This window comes from Delphinapterus leucas, chromosome 3, assembly GCF_059928025.1.
Source record: "Delphinapterus leucas isolate spDelLeu-1000000601 "Yukka" chromosome 3, BTC_Dleu_Yukka2, whole genome shotgun sequence".
In the NCBI taxonomy this organism is placed as follows: domain Eukaryota; kingdom Metazoa; phylum Chordata; class Mammalia; order Artiodactyla; family Monodontidae; genus Delphinapterus; species Delphinapterus leucas.
In genome coordinates, this window is record NC_143131.1 from 2834672 (window position 1) to 2848977 (window position 14306).

Consider the following 14306-nt stretch of genomic DNA (forward strand, 5'->3'; position numbering starts at 1 on the left):
GAGCTCCTTGCCCCCTGCCTCTCCGCCTCCAGGTCTCATTGTTGCTTTCCTTCCTATAGGGCCTGAGCCTAGGGTCAGGTGCAAAGGTCATGGTTGTTTCCTTCCCTGGGCTTTGCTGCTTTCCCAGGATATGACCCTGGGGAGGGGGCTTTCCCGCTTCTTCAGCTCAGTGGCACCAATGGCACAAGCGCCCTGTCCTGCATCACGGTGAGGGAGAGGTCTGACCGGTCTGGGCTCTCTCGAAGAGCTGCATTAAGGACGTGGATCGTGAGTGCGCAGTGCGAGAGTGGGGATCCCTCCGCCATAACCGCACAGGCTCCAAAGACTGCGGGGGTTTGAGGGTCGCCCCCAGCTTCTCCTCTGATATTAATACCCCACCCCCGCCTGGGCTGCCCCTTTGCTTGGAGGCCCATCCACTGTGGGCAAGGTGGACCTGCCAGCGCCTGCAGCCTGGGCCCCGCCCCGCCACTATAGAGGCTGCCCCAGGTGACCAGCAGCCTGCGGGGGGTGGGGGGTGGAGTCAAGCTCAGTTTCTCTCAATCCGCTATCACCTGCTTTGGGAGGGCTTGCCCGTCTCAGCGCGCGACCGACCGAAGAAGAATCCTTCCGCTGGGAAGGAAAGAGCCTTAGAAGATCTTGCTGCTTCTCCCTCTTCTGTTCTCTTTGGGAGCGAATGAGACGCGCAGAGAGAGGTAGACAGGCAGAAATGGAGACGGAGGATGGAGAGAGAGACAGAGAGAGAGAGATGGCTAGGAGGGAAGAGGGAGAGAGGGGCCCAGGCCGTCTGCAGCGCAGGCAAGCGAGCCCAGCGAAAGTAGGCGGCATAAATCCGTGCATAATCTCAGGAGACGACCACTTTAAATCTTAATTGGGTGCCTTTTAAATATCATTTAAGGGCTGGCTTCCCTGCGGCTCTCTCTAGTTAAGAAGGTGTCGTGTCAAACTCCATTACCTTTCTGGATGTCTCTCCCTTTAGTTTAAAAAAAAAATAAAGGAAAAAAGGAAAGGAAAAGAAGAAAGAAAAAAAATGGAATCATCAGTGGCGGTTGGAGGGTCGATAAAGCTTTCAGATCTGGAGACGTTTTCTGGGAGACCATTTCCTGCGGCTAAGAGCTGTTAATGGCGCTTAAGGAATTATCTTAGCCCCGCCGGCGGGAGAACCGTATATTTCCCGCGCCTGTTCCCCTGTCGGGTCTGGATATGCCGCTGTCAGACTCGCTTGATGAAAAGTAACGCGTCGGTGATTAGTCTTATTCGGGCTCTATGTAAAGAGCGCCGGTAATTTAGCAGCCCCTCCTTGGTGTGTTTGAATTTGCCACGCCTGAGTGGCTGAGAGCATCGGTTCCCCGCGCTCCTCTCTGACAGCCTCCCTGGGAGGAAAGTGGGCCCTCACCCCACCGACAGCGACCTTTCCCCCGCAGCGGCCACTCCTAAAATTCATTCCCGCCCCCCACCTCTCTCGCCTTGGGGTTCCCCCGACCCCTGCTCTGAAGATCAGCCAGAGGGTGGGTAGGAGTTCCCACAGTGACCCTTCCAGAGTGAGCCCCAAAGGTCAGGGGTGTGGGTCGAAGTGACGGTCCCAGCTCTGGGGGCGTCCTTTTGGGCGAGTCGCCCCTGGGATGTGGCTGAATCCCTCTTCTGCACTTGATGTCTTTATTTCACACAGCTTTTCAGTTTAATCCAGTGAAACCTTTCGGTCAGCCATTTCCACCAAGACTTGGGGGCTCCTGCAGGGTGGGATTCTGCGCGGACAGGAGGGCCTCTGCGCCCTGGCGTTGCCAGGCGCTTGCGGTCCCGAGGGCAACAGGCTAGGGCAGCAGGAGCCGTCTGGGCCGGGGAAGGGGGTATGGGGGGCCGAATCCGGGAAGGGCCCGCTCCGGAAGGATCCGGAGTCAGACGCAGCCTGGCCTGCAGCTCGCGCCCAGCCGCGCGCCCTGCCACTCGGGGCCCGCAGCCTGGGGTTCCTGGGCTCTCTGGCCCCGCAGCCCCTCTCCCGCCTAACCAAGCCGCCTGCGTCCAAGCCTTGTTTTGCTCAAAATGCCTGGCTTTGTCTAGGGCTGGGGGGCGCAAGGCGGCAGTCCTCCGCGCATTAAAATTCCTGGCGTCCCAGCCTCGGCCGCAGCGTCTCCCCCGAGACTCCACTTTCGCTATTACTGTCAAGTACCCTTGACTCTTTATTTTTGCCCTTTTATCTATTACAACTAATTCGAGTTCTTTTGCCCTTTTCAGTCTAAGACGTGGGCTTTCTTCAAAGCCTCCCCCTGCCAGCGAGCTCTCGGAGCGCGGAGCCTTTAGAAATTGAGGGGTTTACTGTCAAAATGAAAATTTCACTTCAAATTATCTTGGTGATGCTTGCTCGCCAGGCCGGGGCCTCCCGCCGCAGCCTTTTGACAGACACATCAGCGGCGAGCTTCCGAATCCCGATAATATCATCCAAGAGAGCGAAAGTCAATACTGTGACAGCGCGCGGGCGGATACAATCCAATTACCGCGCGGCCGGCGGGGCGCAGGGTCCGCGCCCGCTCTCTCCGCTCGAGGACTGGGCTTCGAGGTCCCACCACTCAGAGTCGGGGCCGCTGAGGTCCGGCCATCAGGGGCCCATCGCTCAAGGGTGCCCCTCGCCGTTCCCCTGTCCCAGGTGGTAAAGTCACCCCAACGCCCGGCCCATCGGGCCCGCTTTCCAGCGCTCCGGCCGCCCTGACCTTTCCCAGTGGACCGGGATCCACGGGGCCCCAGTGCAGTACCACCCAGCCCATCGCAAAAGAAAGGCCGGGCCTCCCATGTCTCTCGAAGGCTGCCCGCCGGCTCGCCAGGCGACTCCTGTCTTCAGCTGGCGTCTCTGCGGCTGTCAGTCTGTCCGCGTACGGACCAAAGGCCACCATCTCCTTGTCGCTGCGCTGCACCCTCGGGCCACTCCACCCTTGCAGGCTCCTGCCTGGCGGCCCGTCCTTCCTCCGGGCACCTCGGCTTCTGTGAGGCCCAGTACAGCCTTAAGCAGAGGGCTTGCAGGCTAGCGGACCGCGCTGAGTCCAGTTCACGCTCGCCTGCCGCCCTCGAGGGGCGTTTGCGCGGGCTGAGGGGGCGGGGGCAGAAGCCTGTGGGGGGGTCGGGGAACTGCGCAGAATCCACCGTGGGGAGGAAGCCAGCGATTTTCCTCCAGATCAGACCTTCTGGCTGCCAGCGAGCTGGGCTCTGCCGTGGTGGGGGAACCGGGTTTCTGGGCGAAGCCAGGGGTCCGCAGGACCCTACGGGAGGCCGGGGAGGCTCACGTCCTCCCGCACCACCCCTAGGCCCTTCCTTGCAGCCCCGCCTGGGGTCTTCGGCCTGCTAAGCACTTCCCTCTCCCTGAGCCGCACTCACAGGCTGAGAGCATCTTGGCAGGTTCCCGCCCCTCCCCCCCCCGGAGGCGGAGTTAGGAGGCCGCAGCGTCAAGGAGGGCACCTCACTCCCGCCCAGGAGAGGCTGAGGGCAGTGACGGCCCCGCATCCCTTCCCCACCAGGGCACAGTTCCAGGGAACTTGGAAGTTTAAAGGTTATTCGTATCTAGCCAAAGAAACTTTTACTTTCTCAAAATTCTGGAGTCTGGCAATGGGAGAGAGTTGAAAAGTTTGGGGTCTCTCATCGCCTTCTATTCGGGAATTCAACAGAATCCTGTAAGTTTACTGTGACTATCTTTTTAAAACAATGGCTTTAAGTCTTGGGCTCTGCAAGCAACTCCAGTGACAATTCTGCGTCAGCAGCCCTCCCCACTCCTGCCCTCGGGGATGGGCAGCTTTCCTCTTCCAAGTTTCCAAATCCCTAGGTTTCAAATGCGTTCATTTTGCAATGCAAACACCATCACTCGGTTTTATTGGTTTTGTTATATTAGCCTCTGAAGCAGGCAATTATCGGTGTGAACATACATTAAAAAAACATAATTTTATCGAGTTAAGAGTGTGCAATAGTGTAAACTCGGTGGAAGTGTTGTTGGTGAAAAGTATATGCTGAGGATGGAATCGGAAGGCCGGCAGGCTGAGGAGTCTTCACAAGGAACGGCGGCAAAGCCTCAACCCAAAGCAGACAGGTACACAGACAGGCCTCGGAACGGAAACGTCTTCTGTGTGTAAACTTTTGCACGTAAACTTTTTGCTTCAGGGTGTTTCCCTGCTGCTCTGACAGCAGCCCTGTCCTGCTCGGTCCCCGAGTTTGGCACGGCCGGGCGGACTCCTGTCCGGGCGCTCCAGGGGCTTGTCCGTGGCCCCGGGAGCCCGAGTTCAGATCCTCCCTCCAGGGTGGGTTGGCGACCTGAGCTTTGCCGAGCTCTTGCCTCACTTTGGAAACTCGGTAGAAAAAGAGTTGGAGCCTGCAGCCCGAGCGCCGGCTGCCTCCTCGCCCAGGCAGGCGGCCAGCTAGGCGCAGAAGGGCTTGCCGCCGGCCTTGGGCGTGGTCAGCAGCTCCTTGGCTGCGCCGGAGGCGGGGGCGTCTTGGGGCGCGGCGGGCGGGAAGGAGCGCGCCAGGGGCGTCGTCAGCACGTTGGCGCCCCCCCCCAGCGAGCGGCCCAGCGGCCCCGGGTCCAGGAGGGCGCCCTTGGCGGTGGCCCAGGCCTGGTTCAAAGTGCTGTGTCTGAGGATGGGGTCGTGGAAGACCCCGTCCACCCAGTTTCTGAGACTGGTTACCGGGGAGTCCTGGTGCCTGTCCAGGGCACCGGCGGGAGCCGGGGCCGCAGGCGAGGAGGAGGCGGGCGCCGAGGAGGGGGCCGCAGGGCCAGCGGGGCCATGGCGCTTGAGCATGCACGAGGGAAACTCAGTCTGGCCGAGGGCGGTGGCGGCGGCCGCGGTGGCCGTGTGTGCCAGGGACCAGATGCGCGGCTTGGCCTCGAGGCCCGCCAACGCCCCCGCTGGAGCAAAGCCCAGCTTGGGCTCGCAGGCCTGCGGGCCAACCCCCGCGCCCGCGCCCGCCTGGTGCTCCGGCCGAGCCGCCGTGCTCCGGAGGCAGCTCCGGGCCCTCTCCAGGTCCTGGTCCAGAGTGGCCCCACCCCCGGCGGCCAGGGGCATCCGGAGGGCGCCCGGAGCCTCCTTCCCTGGGGCGCTGGGGCCGTCTGGCACGGTGGGGACTCGATCCAGGCCTCCATCCAGGGGTTGGAAGGGCGGCTTCAGCTCGCACTCTGGGGGCTCCCCCTCCAGGGGGTCGAAGTCCTCCAAGTCGCTGAGCTCCAGATCCTTCTCTTTGTCTATGGGCTCTGCCAGGAGATAAAAAGTGACCAGTGGAGGGAGACGGGATGGCAGGTTAACGGAACCCCCTTCCTCACTCCAAGGACCTGGTTACGGGCCCACCTGGGAGTTAGGCAAAGCACCTGCGCCTTTATTCTACCTCCCATCCCCTCAGAGGCTCCCAAACGCCTACACGGACCTAGCTGATTTCAGCCTCATATCAAAGGCAGCAGGGGCTAGTGTTTCGAACGTGATTTTGGGTCTTTGAGCGTGCTCCCAGCTCACTGCCACAGGACCCCTCGTGCACAGGGCCTCGCACACTCGGGGCCAGGGCATTAATTTGCCGCCTAGGCCCAGGAGTTTGCCCCGTTCCGAAAGGAACCAGCGAGAAGCCACAGGGAAGCGACACCCCCGCATCGCCAACCCCCCCCCACGCACCTGCACCTTTGGTGCTCTTGAGGGGCTGCGCCCTGGCTTCCTCCTCGCCCCCCTCTTCTTCCTCGCCCTCCGCGTAGGGCCGCTTCTCATCCGCACACTTGTTCCTCGGCGGCCACGTCATCTTGTTCTCCTTCTTGAGGCGCCGGCGCGCATTGGCGAACCAGGTGGAGACCTGCGTGAGGGTCATCTTGGTGATGATGGCCAGCATGATCTTCTCGCCCTTGGTGGGGTAGGGGTTCTTGCGGTGCTCCTGCAGCCAGGCCTTGAGGGTGCTGGTGGTCTCGCGCGTGGCGTTCTTCCGCCGCGTGCCGCTGTCCATGGTCCCGTACCTGGAGACAGGCTGCGCAATGGGGCGCCGGCAGCGGCCCCTGCACCGCGGGCAGGCGGCCAGCGCCAGGCCCACGCGGCTGCAGTCCCGGTCGTGGAGATGTGTTTATGGTGGCAAGACCTGGGTTTTACCCAGGCAGGCACTGCCTTTTAATGTTTATATTTGATTAAACTTAGATGGAGCCAGAGACGTCTCTGTGGGTGGGGGAGGAGCGCGGGCGCGAGGCCCGGCCAGGTCTCCGTCTGTCTACGTACACCTATGTCTCTTTGAGTTCTTTTATCAGGCCCCGGAAACCACACTGCAGCGAGGGCTTTGGGAGTCCGGACAGACGGCGTGGGGGCGGGGAAGGGGAGATGGGATGCCTTTATACCCTGGCGACGCGGCTTGCTAGGAGGCCCGGATGGTCCTAACCCAAGGTCAGCGGGACGTGACCCGAGGAATGCCCCTCCTTCTGCCGCCCAAACTTTCAGTGGGGGCGTGGCGCTAGTAGGGGCGGGGCCTGGTGCTCCGTTGGGGTAGGGGCAGTGAGGAGGGGTGAGATCCCTCACCTGTCGTAGGGGTACTGGCCCAACGCCGGCTCGTAGGGGTAGTAGGCTGTGGCTGCAGCCGGAGCGAGGCCCGCATGCGCAGATCCCGGTGCGTCCTTGGAGTCGAAGCTGTTCTGTAGGAGCCGGTGAGCCTGGGGTCGCAGCTTCCCGGATGCGACCCAGCTCGAGCCCCTCCCCTAGGATCACTGGCTCCTGCCTGACTCCCACAGACCACTGGGCCGCCCCCCATCCTCCCCACCCCCATCCGCATCACCCATTCCCAGACTCTGCCTCGGGCCCAGGCTGCGAAGGAGCCCCAAGACGTGGAGTGAGGAGGAGCAGAGTTGGGGGGTGTTGGGGGAATAAGGGACAGGATAAGGGGGATGGGGAAAGGATAGGGGGAGGGACGGGCAGGATGGGGGGAGGGAAGGGAGGGATGGGGAGGATGGGGGAGGGAAGGGGGAGAATAGGGGAGGGAAGGGGAGGATGGGGGAGGGACGGGGAGGATGGGGGAGGGAAGGGGGATGGGGGAGGGAAGGGGGAGGATGGGGGAGGACGGAGAGGATGGGGGATGGAAGGGGAGGATGGGGGAGGGAAGGGGGAATGGGGGAGGGAAGGGGGATGGGGAGGGAAGAGGGGATGGGGGAGGGAAGGGGGAGGATGGGGGAGGGAGGGGATGGGGAGGGAAGGGGAGGGTGGGGGAGGGAAGGGGAGGGTGAGGGAGGGAAGAGGGGATGGGGGAGGGAAGGGGGAGGATGGGGGAGGGAAGGGGGATGGGGAAGGGAAGGGGGATGGGGGAGGGAAGGGGGAGGATGGGGGAGGGAGGGGATGGGGGAGGGAAGGGGAGGGTGGGGGAGGGAAGGGGAGGGTGGGGGAGGGAAGGGGAGGCAAGGAGGTAGGGGGAGAGATGAGGGGGGAGCGACTGGGGGACAGCAGAGGAGGAGGGTGAAGGAGGGACGGGGGTGGTGACAGGAGGGGAGGAGAGAAGTGAGGGGGAGGGAGGAAGAGGGCGACCGGGAGGAGTGAGGGACAGGGGACCCAGGGGACCCAGCAGGCTGGAGCGAGCTCCGACAGAACCAGACATCTGACCCCAACTTAATAGCAAGCAGAAAACAATAAATACATTAAATACAATGGCCCACCTGCCAGCACACCCCAACCCTGGGGATGATGGGGCTCCGAAGGACCAGGCTAGGCGGCTAAAAGTCGAAGGTGTGCTTCTCCCAACTCCCTTGCCTCCAGAGTGCGGGGAAAGTGAGTCTGGCAGATCGAGGGGTAGGGGCATGCGTGGCAGGGATTAGCTTTGACAAACACCCCCTCCCCTTACCAGCGAGTAAAAGGCAGACGCCTCAGAACCGTAGGTCACGTAGTTGCTGTAGCCCTGCGAGCCGCCGTAGGGGCCCCCATAGACGCCAAGCGCCGCCGCTGAGTTCAGCTCGTGGCGCGCGGTGGCCAGCAGCCGGCTCTCGTAGACCGGGCAGTAGACGGGCGCCTGGGCTGAGGCAGCCGGCCTGGAGTCGGCCAGCGTGCGGCCACCGGATTCGCAGCACGTGCTCAGGGAGTTGGTGGTCATCAGGAACTGTGGAGAGAGGAGCCGCGAGGAAGGCGGGGCCCCCGGGCGCGAGGCTGCTGCCCTGGGCCTCAGTCCGCCCCACGTGCAGCCCAGGAGCGCGCACCCCGTGTCCTCGGTGCTCCCGCCATCCACAGCGGGCCGCGTTTTCCTTCCCGTGGCGAGCTTGTACTCCTGGCCTCCTCCAGCCACATGGGGCCCAGCCCGACCTGGCCCGGAATGTTCACACCCTCCCCGGGGTGGGGGGGGGGTGTTGGTTTCCAAGGCCGCAGGGCTCACGCCCTCTTGTACATGTCTATCCCGGGTCGCTGGGCTCCCCGGGGGCGCAGCCTCAGAGCCCAGGAGGGGGTGGAGGACAAACGAAGCGGGATATGGGGCCCTGCCGGTCGGATTTCCTCAGCGCCTCTGCCCTCCCCCGGGTCGGGCGCGAGGGGTACCTGGCACAGACCCTGCTCACTGCGAGGCGACAGCGAGTTGCTGGCCTAGCGGGGCCCCCTTACCTGGGGTGCCGAGGAGTAGGGGTACCCAAACTGCGGGTAGGACATGGCGGGCGCGGCCCGGGGTCGACGGGCGGGGCCGGCGAGGTCCTGCGCGAGGGGGACGGCGTGGCGCGGCCACTGCTCCGGGGCCGCCGGCTTCTAGGCGCTGGGCGGGCAAAGCAGAAGAGCGGGTTAATTCAGACACGCGCTCCGCAAACTTTTCTAACTGGGTAGGAAAGTGAGCCGCGACGGACGCGTAGATCCTTTTAGCTTCACAGTCCGGAGCCTCCAGGGGGCTCTGGGACCGACCGGCCTCGCAGCGGCGACACAAATACATATTTTGCAAAAAAGGAAAAAAAAAAAAACAATGAGTCGTGCGAATCCGTCAAGTCAGCGGCGCGCGGCTTTAAGCGGCGGAGGCTCTGACGTCAGCCCCACTCCGCGCAGCCCGGCCGGGCGGCAGACGCGTGGGTCGCTCGGCCGCGCAGCCCCGGGCGGAGGGCGCACGGCTGTAACAAATGAATTTCATCCGCGGAGTCAATAGCGCCCCGACGAACCGTGTTTCTCCTTAGTCACAGAGGAGGGGAGGCACTTTTAATTAGAAATTAATTAATGAGCAGCTGCTCCTTTCCCACCCCACTGAAATCATTAGTCTCAATTACAAATGAGACATATGAGGGGTCTACGAGGGAGTCTTCACCGGAGATGTAATCAACAGTTAAGATTAGCCGCGCGCTGGCGCAGCCGGCCGGCCGGCCGGGCCTCCGCTCTCCGCGCGCCCCTCCAGGTGGAAGGAAGGCAGCTCCGCGGGCCGGCGCGCGGCGAAGGAAGGCGGCGCGGGCCCCACTATTGTTTAACCGGGACTCAGCAAAGCCTCCCACCAGTTCGAACCCTACACCGGGCTGCAATTCCAGAAGCAGCGCGGCTACCAGCGCGTCTGCATCTGGAGGCCAGAATGCCCTCAGTGTGTGGGTCTGGGCCTTCCCCAGAGCTCGCCGCCCCAGGGCTCGGTGGGCCAAGAGGGCTTGCCATTCTCGGCCGCCGGGTTCCCGGGGAACAACCCCCTCCTCGCCCAGCAAGTTCCAGCTCGGCGCACGGGCCCTCCCTTTGCTCCCCCACACGCTCCCGCGGGCCGCCCTCCCTCAGCCTCCCCCTGCCCCTCGCGGCTCAACCCGGGACTGCCAGACAGCCCAGCGCGGTCGGACGAGCAGCTTTCCCGACTCGGCTCCGGGGCCCCTCCTGCTGCGCTCGCTCCGCCCGGCGACCTTCGGGCCTAGGTACGGGGGAGGGGCGCCCTTCCCTGCCCAGGGCACAGGGAGCGGTCTTGGGAGCGGTCGAGCGCCCACCCCTGCACTTCCCCAGCCAGTCCCGGCCCTGGGCCCTTGCCCGAGTCCCGAGTGGCGGCCAGCGCACAGGCGGTAAGGGGACGCCCGGGCCACCCGGAACCCCGGCCCGCCTCTTGCGCCGCCACCCTCCGGGGGCCGGGCTCGCTCCTGCTTCTCCCGCCCGGCCTGGCCTCCCGCGGTCGCCGGGAGGGAGCCGTGCACGGCGGCGCTGTGCTGACTTGCTGGGAAAGATTCCTGGGTTCAGACCTGTGAATCGCCCCGGGGTCACCCTCTAATTAATGACGACGTTCTCGTCCTCCCCCCAGCTGCAAGCCTGCCTCCCAGAAACGAAATCTGCCCGCTCTGACAGCTCGGTTGAAGGTGATTGATGAGTATCTGGAGACCACAGTGCGCATCATATAATATGTGCTGCGTAATTGCTTTAATTTACAGATGAAAGTGCGAGTTCTCCGATCCTGTTGGACCGCAGCCGGCCACGTCCGAGCTGCTTGCAAGGAAAATCATCGGAAATAATGAATAGACGCTCCATGCAAATTATTCAGACAGCTTAGCGTCTGTAGCCGGGAGAGATATATAAAGAACACGAGTCAAATGACATTAATAATTGTTTTGGAGTTCTGTATTGATTTCGTGGCGGCCGTGTTTATTTCTTTCTCACCTGAATTGCTAATATCACCTTCCTGTAAATAATAAGAAACTAGCCACCGGGGCTTCTGGGCAGAAATGAATCTCTCAATCTCTCTCCCTCTTCCTCCTCTGCTCCTCCCCTCCCCCATTCTCCCTCCTCCCATCTCCTTCCAGTTTTCTGGCTTCTGCTGAGGCTTTTACGGAACATCCTCCTACTTTCCATTATTTGTTTACAAACAACTCACTCTCCCCCAGTAATGAGGCCGGGGGCAGGAAGGCGCAGGAGCCCAGGGTGGCTGAGGGCTCAGGGAGCACCAATCTCCATAGGAGGACGGCATTCAGCATCCCTTCCTCACTCCATTCCCGTGGCCGTGCCCCGGCCCCGGCGATTGTGAGCGCTCAGCGCCGGGGAGGAAGCCACCGCCCAGGTCCCAGCGGCCAGCGCCTCGGGGCTACCGCTCGCCGCGCGTGCCTCGCCCAGGCCTGCATTCCCTTCCGTTTCCGTCCCCGGAGACTCGGGCCGCAGCTCGCGGGGAACAGCACCCCTGAGCGCGCCCCCATTCACCTGAGTAGACGTGCTCACCCTCGGAGCCGGGTGGGCACAGCCGGTCCGTGGGGGCCTCTGGGGGAGAGGTTTCAGGGGCTGCCGTGACCATCGCTGCTACGTTCTCCGGTTTTCCTTTCCAGCCTGAGTGCGTAAATAGACACTCCCAGTTCCCGCCCGCCCGCCCGGTTCTCGCGGGCCACCTTCTTTCCATGATCTTGAAATTCCGCTCACCGGCGGCACTTTCTCAGGGCCCTGCACCTTGATCCTCCGCTTCCTGCCCCAGGCCCAGCCCAGGCTGCTGCGTGAGGGGCCGCCCCGCCCCCGTTTGGGGTAGCTTGGGGCTGCCGGAGGAATCGCGCGACCTTGCGGGCCGCTCACGCAGCCCCATGGAGGCCACGTTAGCCCGTCTGTCTCCAGCTGCGGGCACACCCCTGACACCCCGCTGACAATCTGTCTGCCGGAACCCGGGTACTTTCTGGGCCATCTTTGCCCCCTAGGTAATACAGGAATAACGAGCCCGTGCTCTTTCCAAAAAGGCCCAGCCTTGAGCTGAGGAACCCCGGGTTTCCTTCCCAGAGCAGACAGACAGGAGTGTCAGAATCTCAGGCACCATCAGCTACACGTACCTGCATAGACGCGGCTTATACTGAGCCCACGTCCCTCGAGGGACCCCCGGTTCTAAATACACCCGTGGGCAGGACCTGCCAGAAACCACGAGGTTCCCCACGGGAAGGGCGGCGGCTAGGATTTGGTCGGGTGCCCCCACTGTCCGCTGAGCTCGAGAGGAGCCCAGGGTGAGGGGGTCTGAGGACGATTAGCCCCAAATGTTAGGGGTCCGCAGGTCCCCCCTTTTGCCCGGGGATGATGTCGGCCGTCGGAACCACGGAGAGCCTCTGGGGACAGAGGTCGCTTCCAGACCTTCCTCCGCTCCCGGCGGGGCTTCACCCCTGACACCAGCTGAGCCTCCGCGGTTTGGCCGGTTCCCAGAGTCGGCCACGGGGGCCACCGCGGTCCTCCGCATCGAGAGCCGCGGGGTGTGGGGAGAGGGGCTCTCTCCAGCCCAGAGAAGTTGACCCGAGCCAGAGGGCAGGGGCGGGAGCTCACAGCCCCGGGCAGGGGCCTTCTTAATCTAAGGCGCAGGGCCGAGCCCTGGTGGCGCGCGGGCCGCCCACTGCTCGTGGACACCCGTGAGGGGTGTGGGGCTCAGGGCGTTCCAGGTGTCCGTGCGCCGCACTCGCGAACCCCGAGGGTGGCAGGTCGCTCCTTCGCAGCCTCTCCTCTGGGGTCCCCCGCGAAGCCAGGGCGCGAGCTGCAGGCGCGCGGGGTGAATCCTTCTCCCGAAACGCCCCGCATTCCGGCCCGCTCCCTCCGGCTCTCCCACCGCGGCCCCGCCGCTGGCTCGCAGGGCGCCGCCCGAGCCGGGAAGGCGGGCAGCCGGGTGTCCCAGCGCAGGCGCCCGGCTTGGCGCGGCCTCCGCGCCCCGCGCCGCCCCCCGCCCCCCGTTTTCCGCCACTTGCGGCCGACGCGGCGGCCTCCAGAGACCCCACCAGCGGGCAGCAAACTTTGCGCCCCCAGCGCAGCAGCGATCCTAGCAAAGTTTGCGCGGCTGAGCCCACTCCCTACCTGCGCCGGGGACGCGCCCGCCCGCGCCGCTCGGGCGCCGGGGCCGCGGGGACCAGCGCGCAGCCCGGGACGCACCGGGGAGTCGCCGCCGTCGCCGCCGCCCGCGCCCCTCGGCGGCCGCGCGGAGCCTCCGCCTCCCCCGCAGAGGGGAGGGGTCTCGGAACCCCGGGGCGGGGGCGGGCGCGGGCGCGGGGACCTCGCCTACCTGCGGTGGCGCCGGGCCGCTGACGGCCGCCCGCGAGGGCTCTGCGCGGCCGCTCGGCGCGCGCGCTCCGGCGGGGAGCGGGCGACAACTAATGGAGACATCTCCAGGCGGAGCACCTGGCGAACGAGCGGAGCGCGCCGGCGTCCCCAGGCGCCGCGGTCGTCAGCCGAGCCCGCACCGGCGTGACGTGGGCGAGCGAGCGCGCGGCTCCCACCCGGCCGCCCATTAACGCTTTCCCCCGCGGACGCCGCGCGCTCGCCAACTTTCCCCTCCGCCCGGCCGGCGCGGGGTGCGCGGGGCGCGGGAGCCCGGATGAGGGGCGCCCGGGGCGGGGAGGCGAGGTGGGGGCGGGGACGCCTGGCTCTAGAGGACACCCCAGCCGCAACAGGGTAGACTCGATTTGGCCAAACGCTCGAGGCGGCCTGGGGCTCCTCAGGAGCCCTCGGGGGCCCTCCCCGCGCCCAGGCTGCGCTGCCTGGGGCCTCCAGAGCCCGGAGCCGCGCCCGGAGACAGCGCCCCCTAGTCCCGCCTCCTTCCGCCTCCTCCCTCCTCAGTCCCTCTTGGCCGCAGTCTCCCGGTGCTGGGGATCCAACTGCGAGCCTGGACGCTGAAGGCCTGCGAGCTACCCCTCCGAGTAGGCTGGGATCCTGGCTCCCGGGCCTGCCTCCCTCGCCCTCCGTACGTGTGCCCCTTCACCCCAGTGGAGCCCACTTTTCCCGCTGGGTCCACACTGATTCCCACCTGGTCAGGCTCTCAGGGCAGCAGGCCCTGGGCGGGGCGGGAGCCTCGGTATGGGCACGAGGCTTGGGCAGGTGGAGGTGAGTGTATCAAGGTGACAGAAACTGCTTGGGGACCAGCAAGCTTGTGACCTGCCCAGGACCGGACCACCTGCCAGGGGAGCTTTTTCAGGCCTGTCCAGAGCCCTACTGGGCTGGGCCTCTGGCCTGGGAACACATGTCCACGTGGACAGCCTGTGTGCTTCTGCAGCCTGAGGCTGGGAGGGAAGGCCCCGTGGTGGGCCCAGGTCTGGGCCTCCCTGACCCCTGACCCTCACTCAGGCAGCTTGGAACCCCTCGCCCTGGTGTCCTCCCCCACCCTCATCATTTCCACTTCAAAGAACCATGAACTTGTTTGTCCTGTGATTTGTGGCCAGGCAATGACGGTTAAGGTTTGTCGACTTGGATGATGTCTGAAAAAGTTCCTTGCTGTCCCCCTCACCGCCCACGCCTTGTTTTCCAAAGCCCTGCAGGGACCGGAAAGGCAGTGCCTTCTGCCTGCTTCGCCGCTGGTGTGCAGGGCTGGTGCTGGCTTTGTCTCCAGGCGTTGCCATCTTTTCGTTTTCCCCACGGAACAGGGCTTCCACTGAGAGAGAAGGGGGGCACCAGCCCCTGGCTTCCTGCCCTGGTGCCGGGTCCAGAGCTTCCAGT

At 64.5% G+C, this 14306-nt stretch overlaps 1 protein-coding gene across 6 annotated transcripts; it reads right to left on the reverse strand.

Annotated features, from left to right (window-relative positions):
• Positions 1 to 3798: 3798 nt before the first annotated feature.
• IRX4 (iroquois homeobox 4) lies at positions 3799 to 13385 on the reverse strand. 6 transcript variants are annotated; one of them, XM_089908655.1, is made up of 7 exons: positions 12880 to 13385; positions 11070 to 11192; positions 8553 to 8697; positions 7810 to 8061; positions 6504 to 6616; positions 5628 to 5956; positions 3800 to 5218 (listed from the first exon to the last, which is right to left on the reverse strand). In XM_089908655.1, the coding sequence occupies exons 3-7, from the start codon at positions 8595 to 8597 to the stop codon at positions 4389 to 4391; spliced, it is 1569 nt and encodes a 522-aa protein (XP_089764781.1). In that variant the 5' UTR covers positions 8598 to 8697; positions 11070 to 11192; positions 12880 to 13385; the 3' UTR covers positions 3800 to 4388. The 6 variants fall into 6 exon arrangements, with proteins under 6 accessions (XP_089764785.1, XP_089764781.1, XP_089764782.1 ...); XM_089908659.1 differs by lacking the exon at positions 12880 to 13385 and having other exon boundaries at positions 3799 to 5218; positions 5634 to 5956; positions 11070 to 11331; XM_089908656.1 differs by lacking the exon at positions 11070 to 11192.
• Positions 13386 to 14306: the final 921 nt, after the last annotated feature.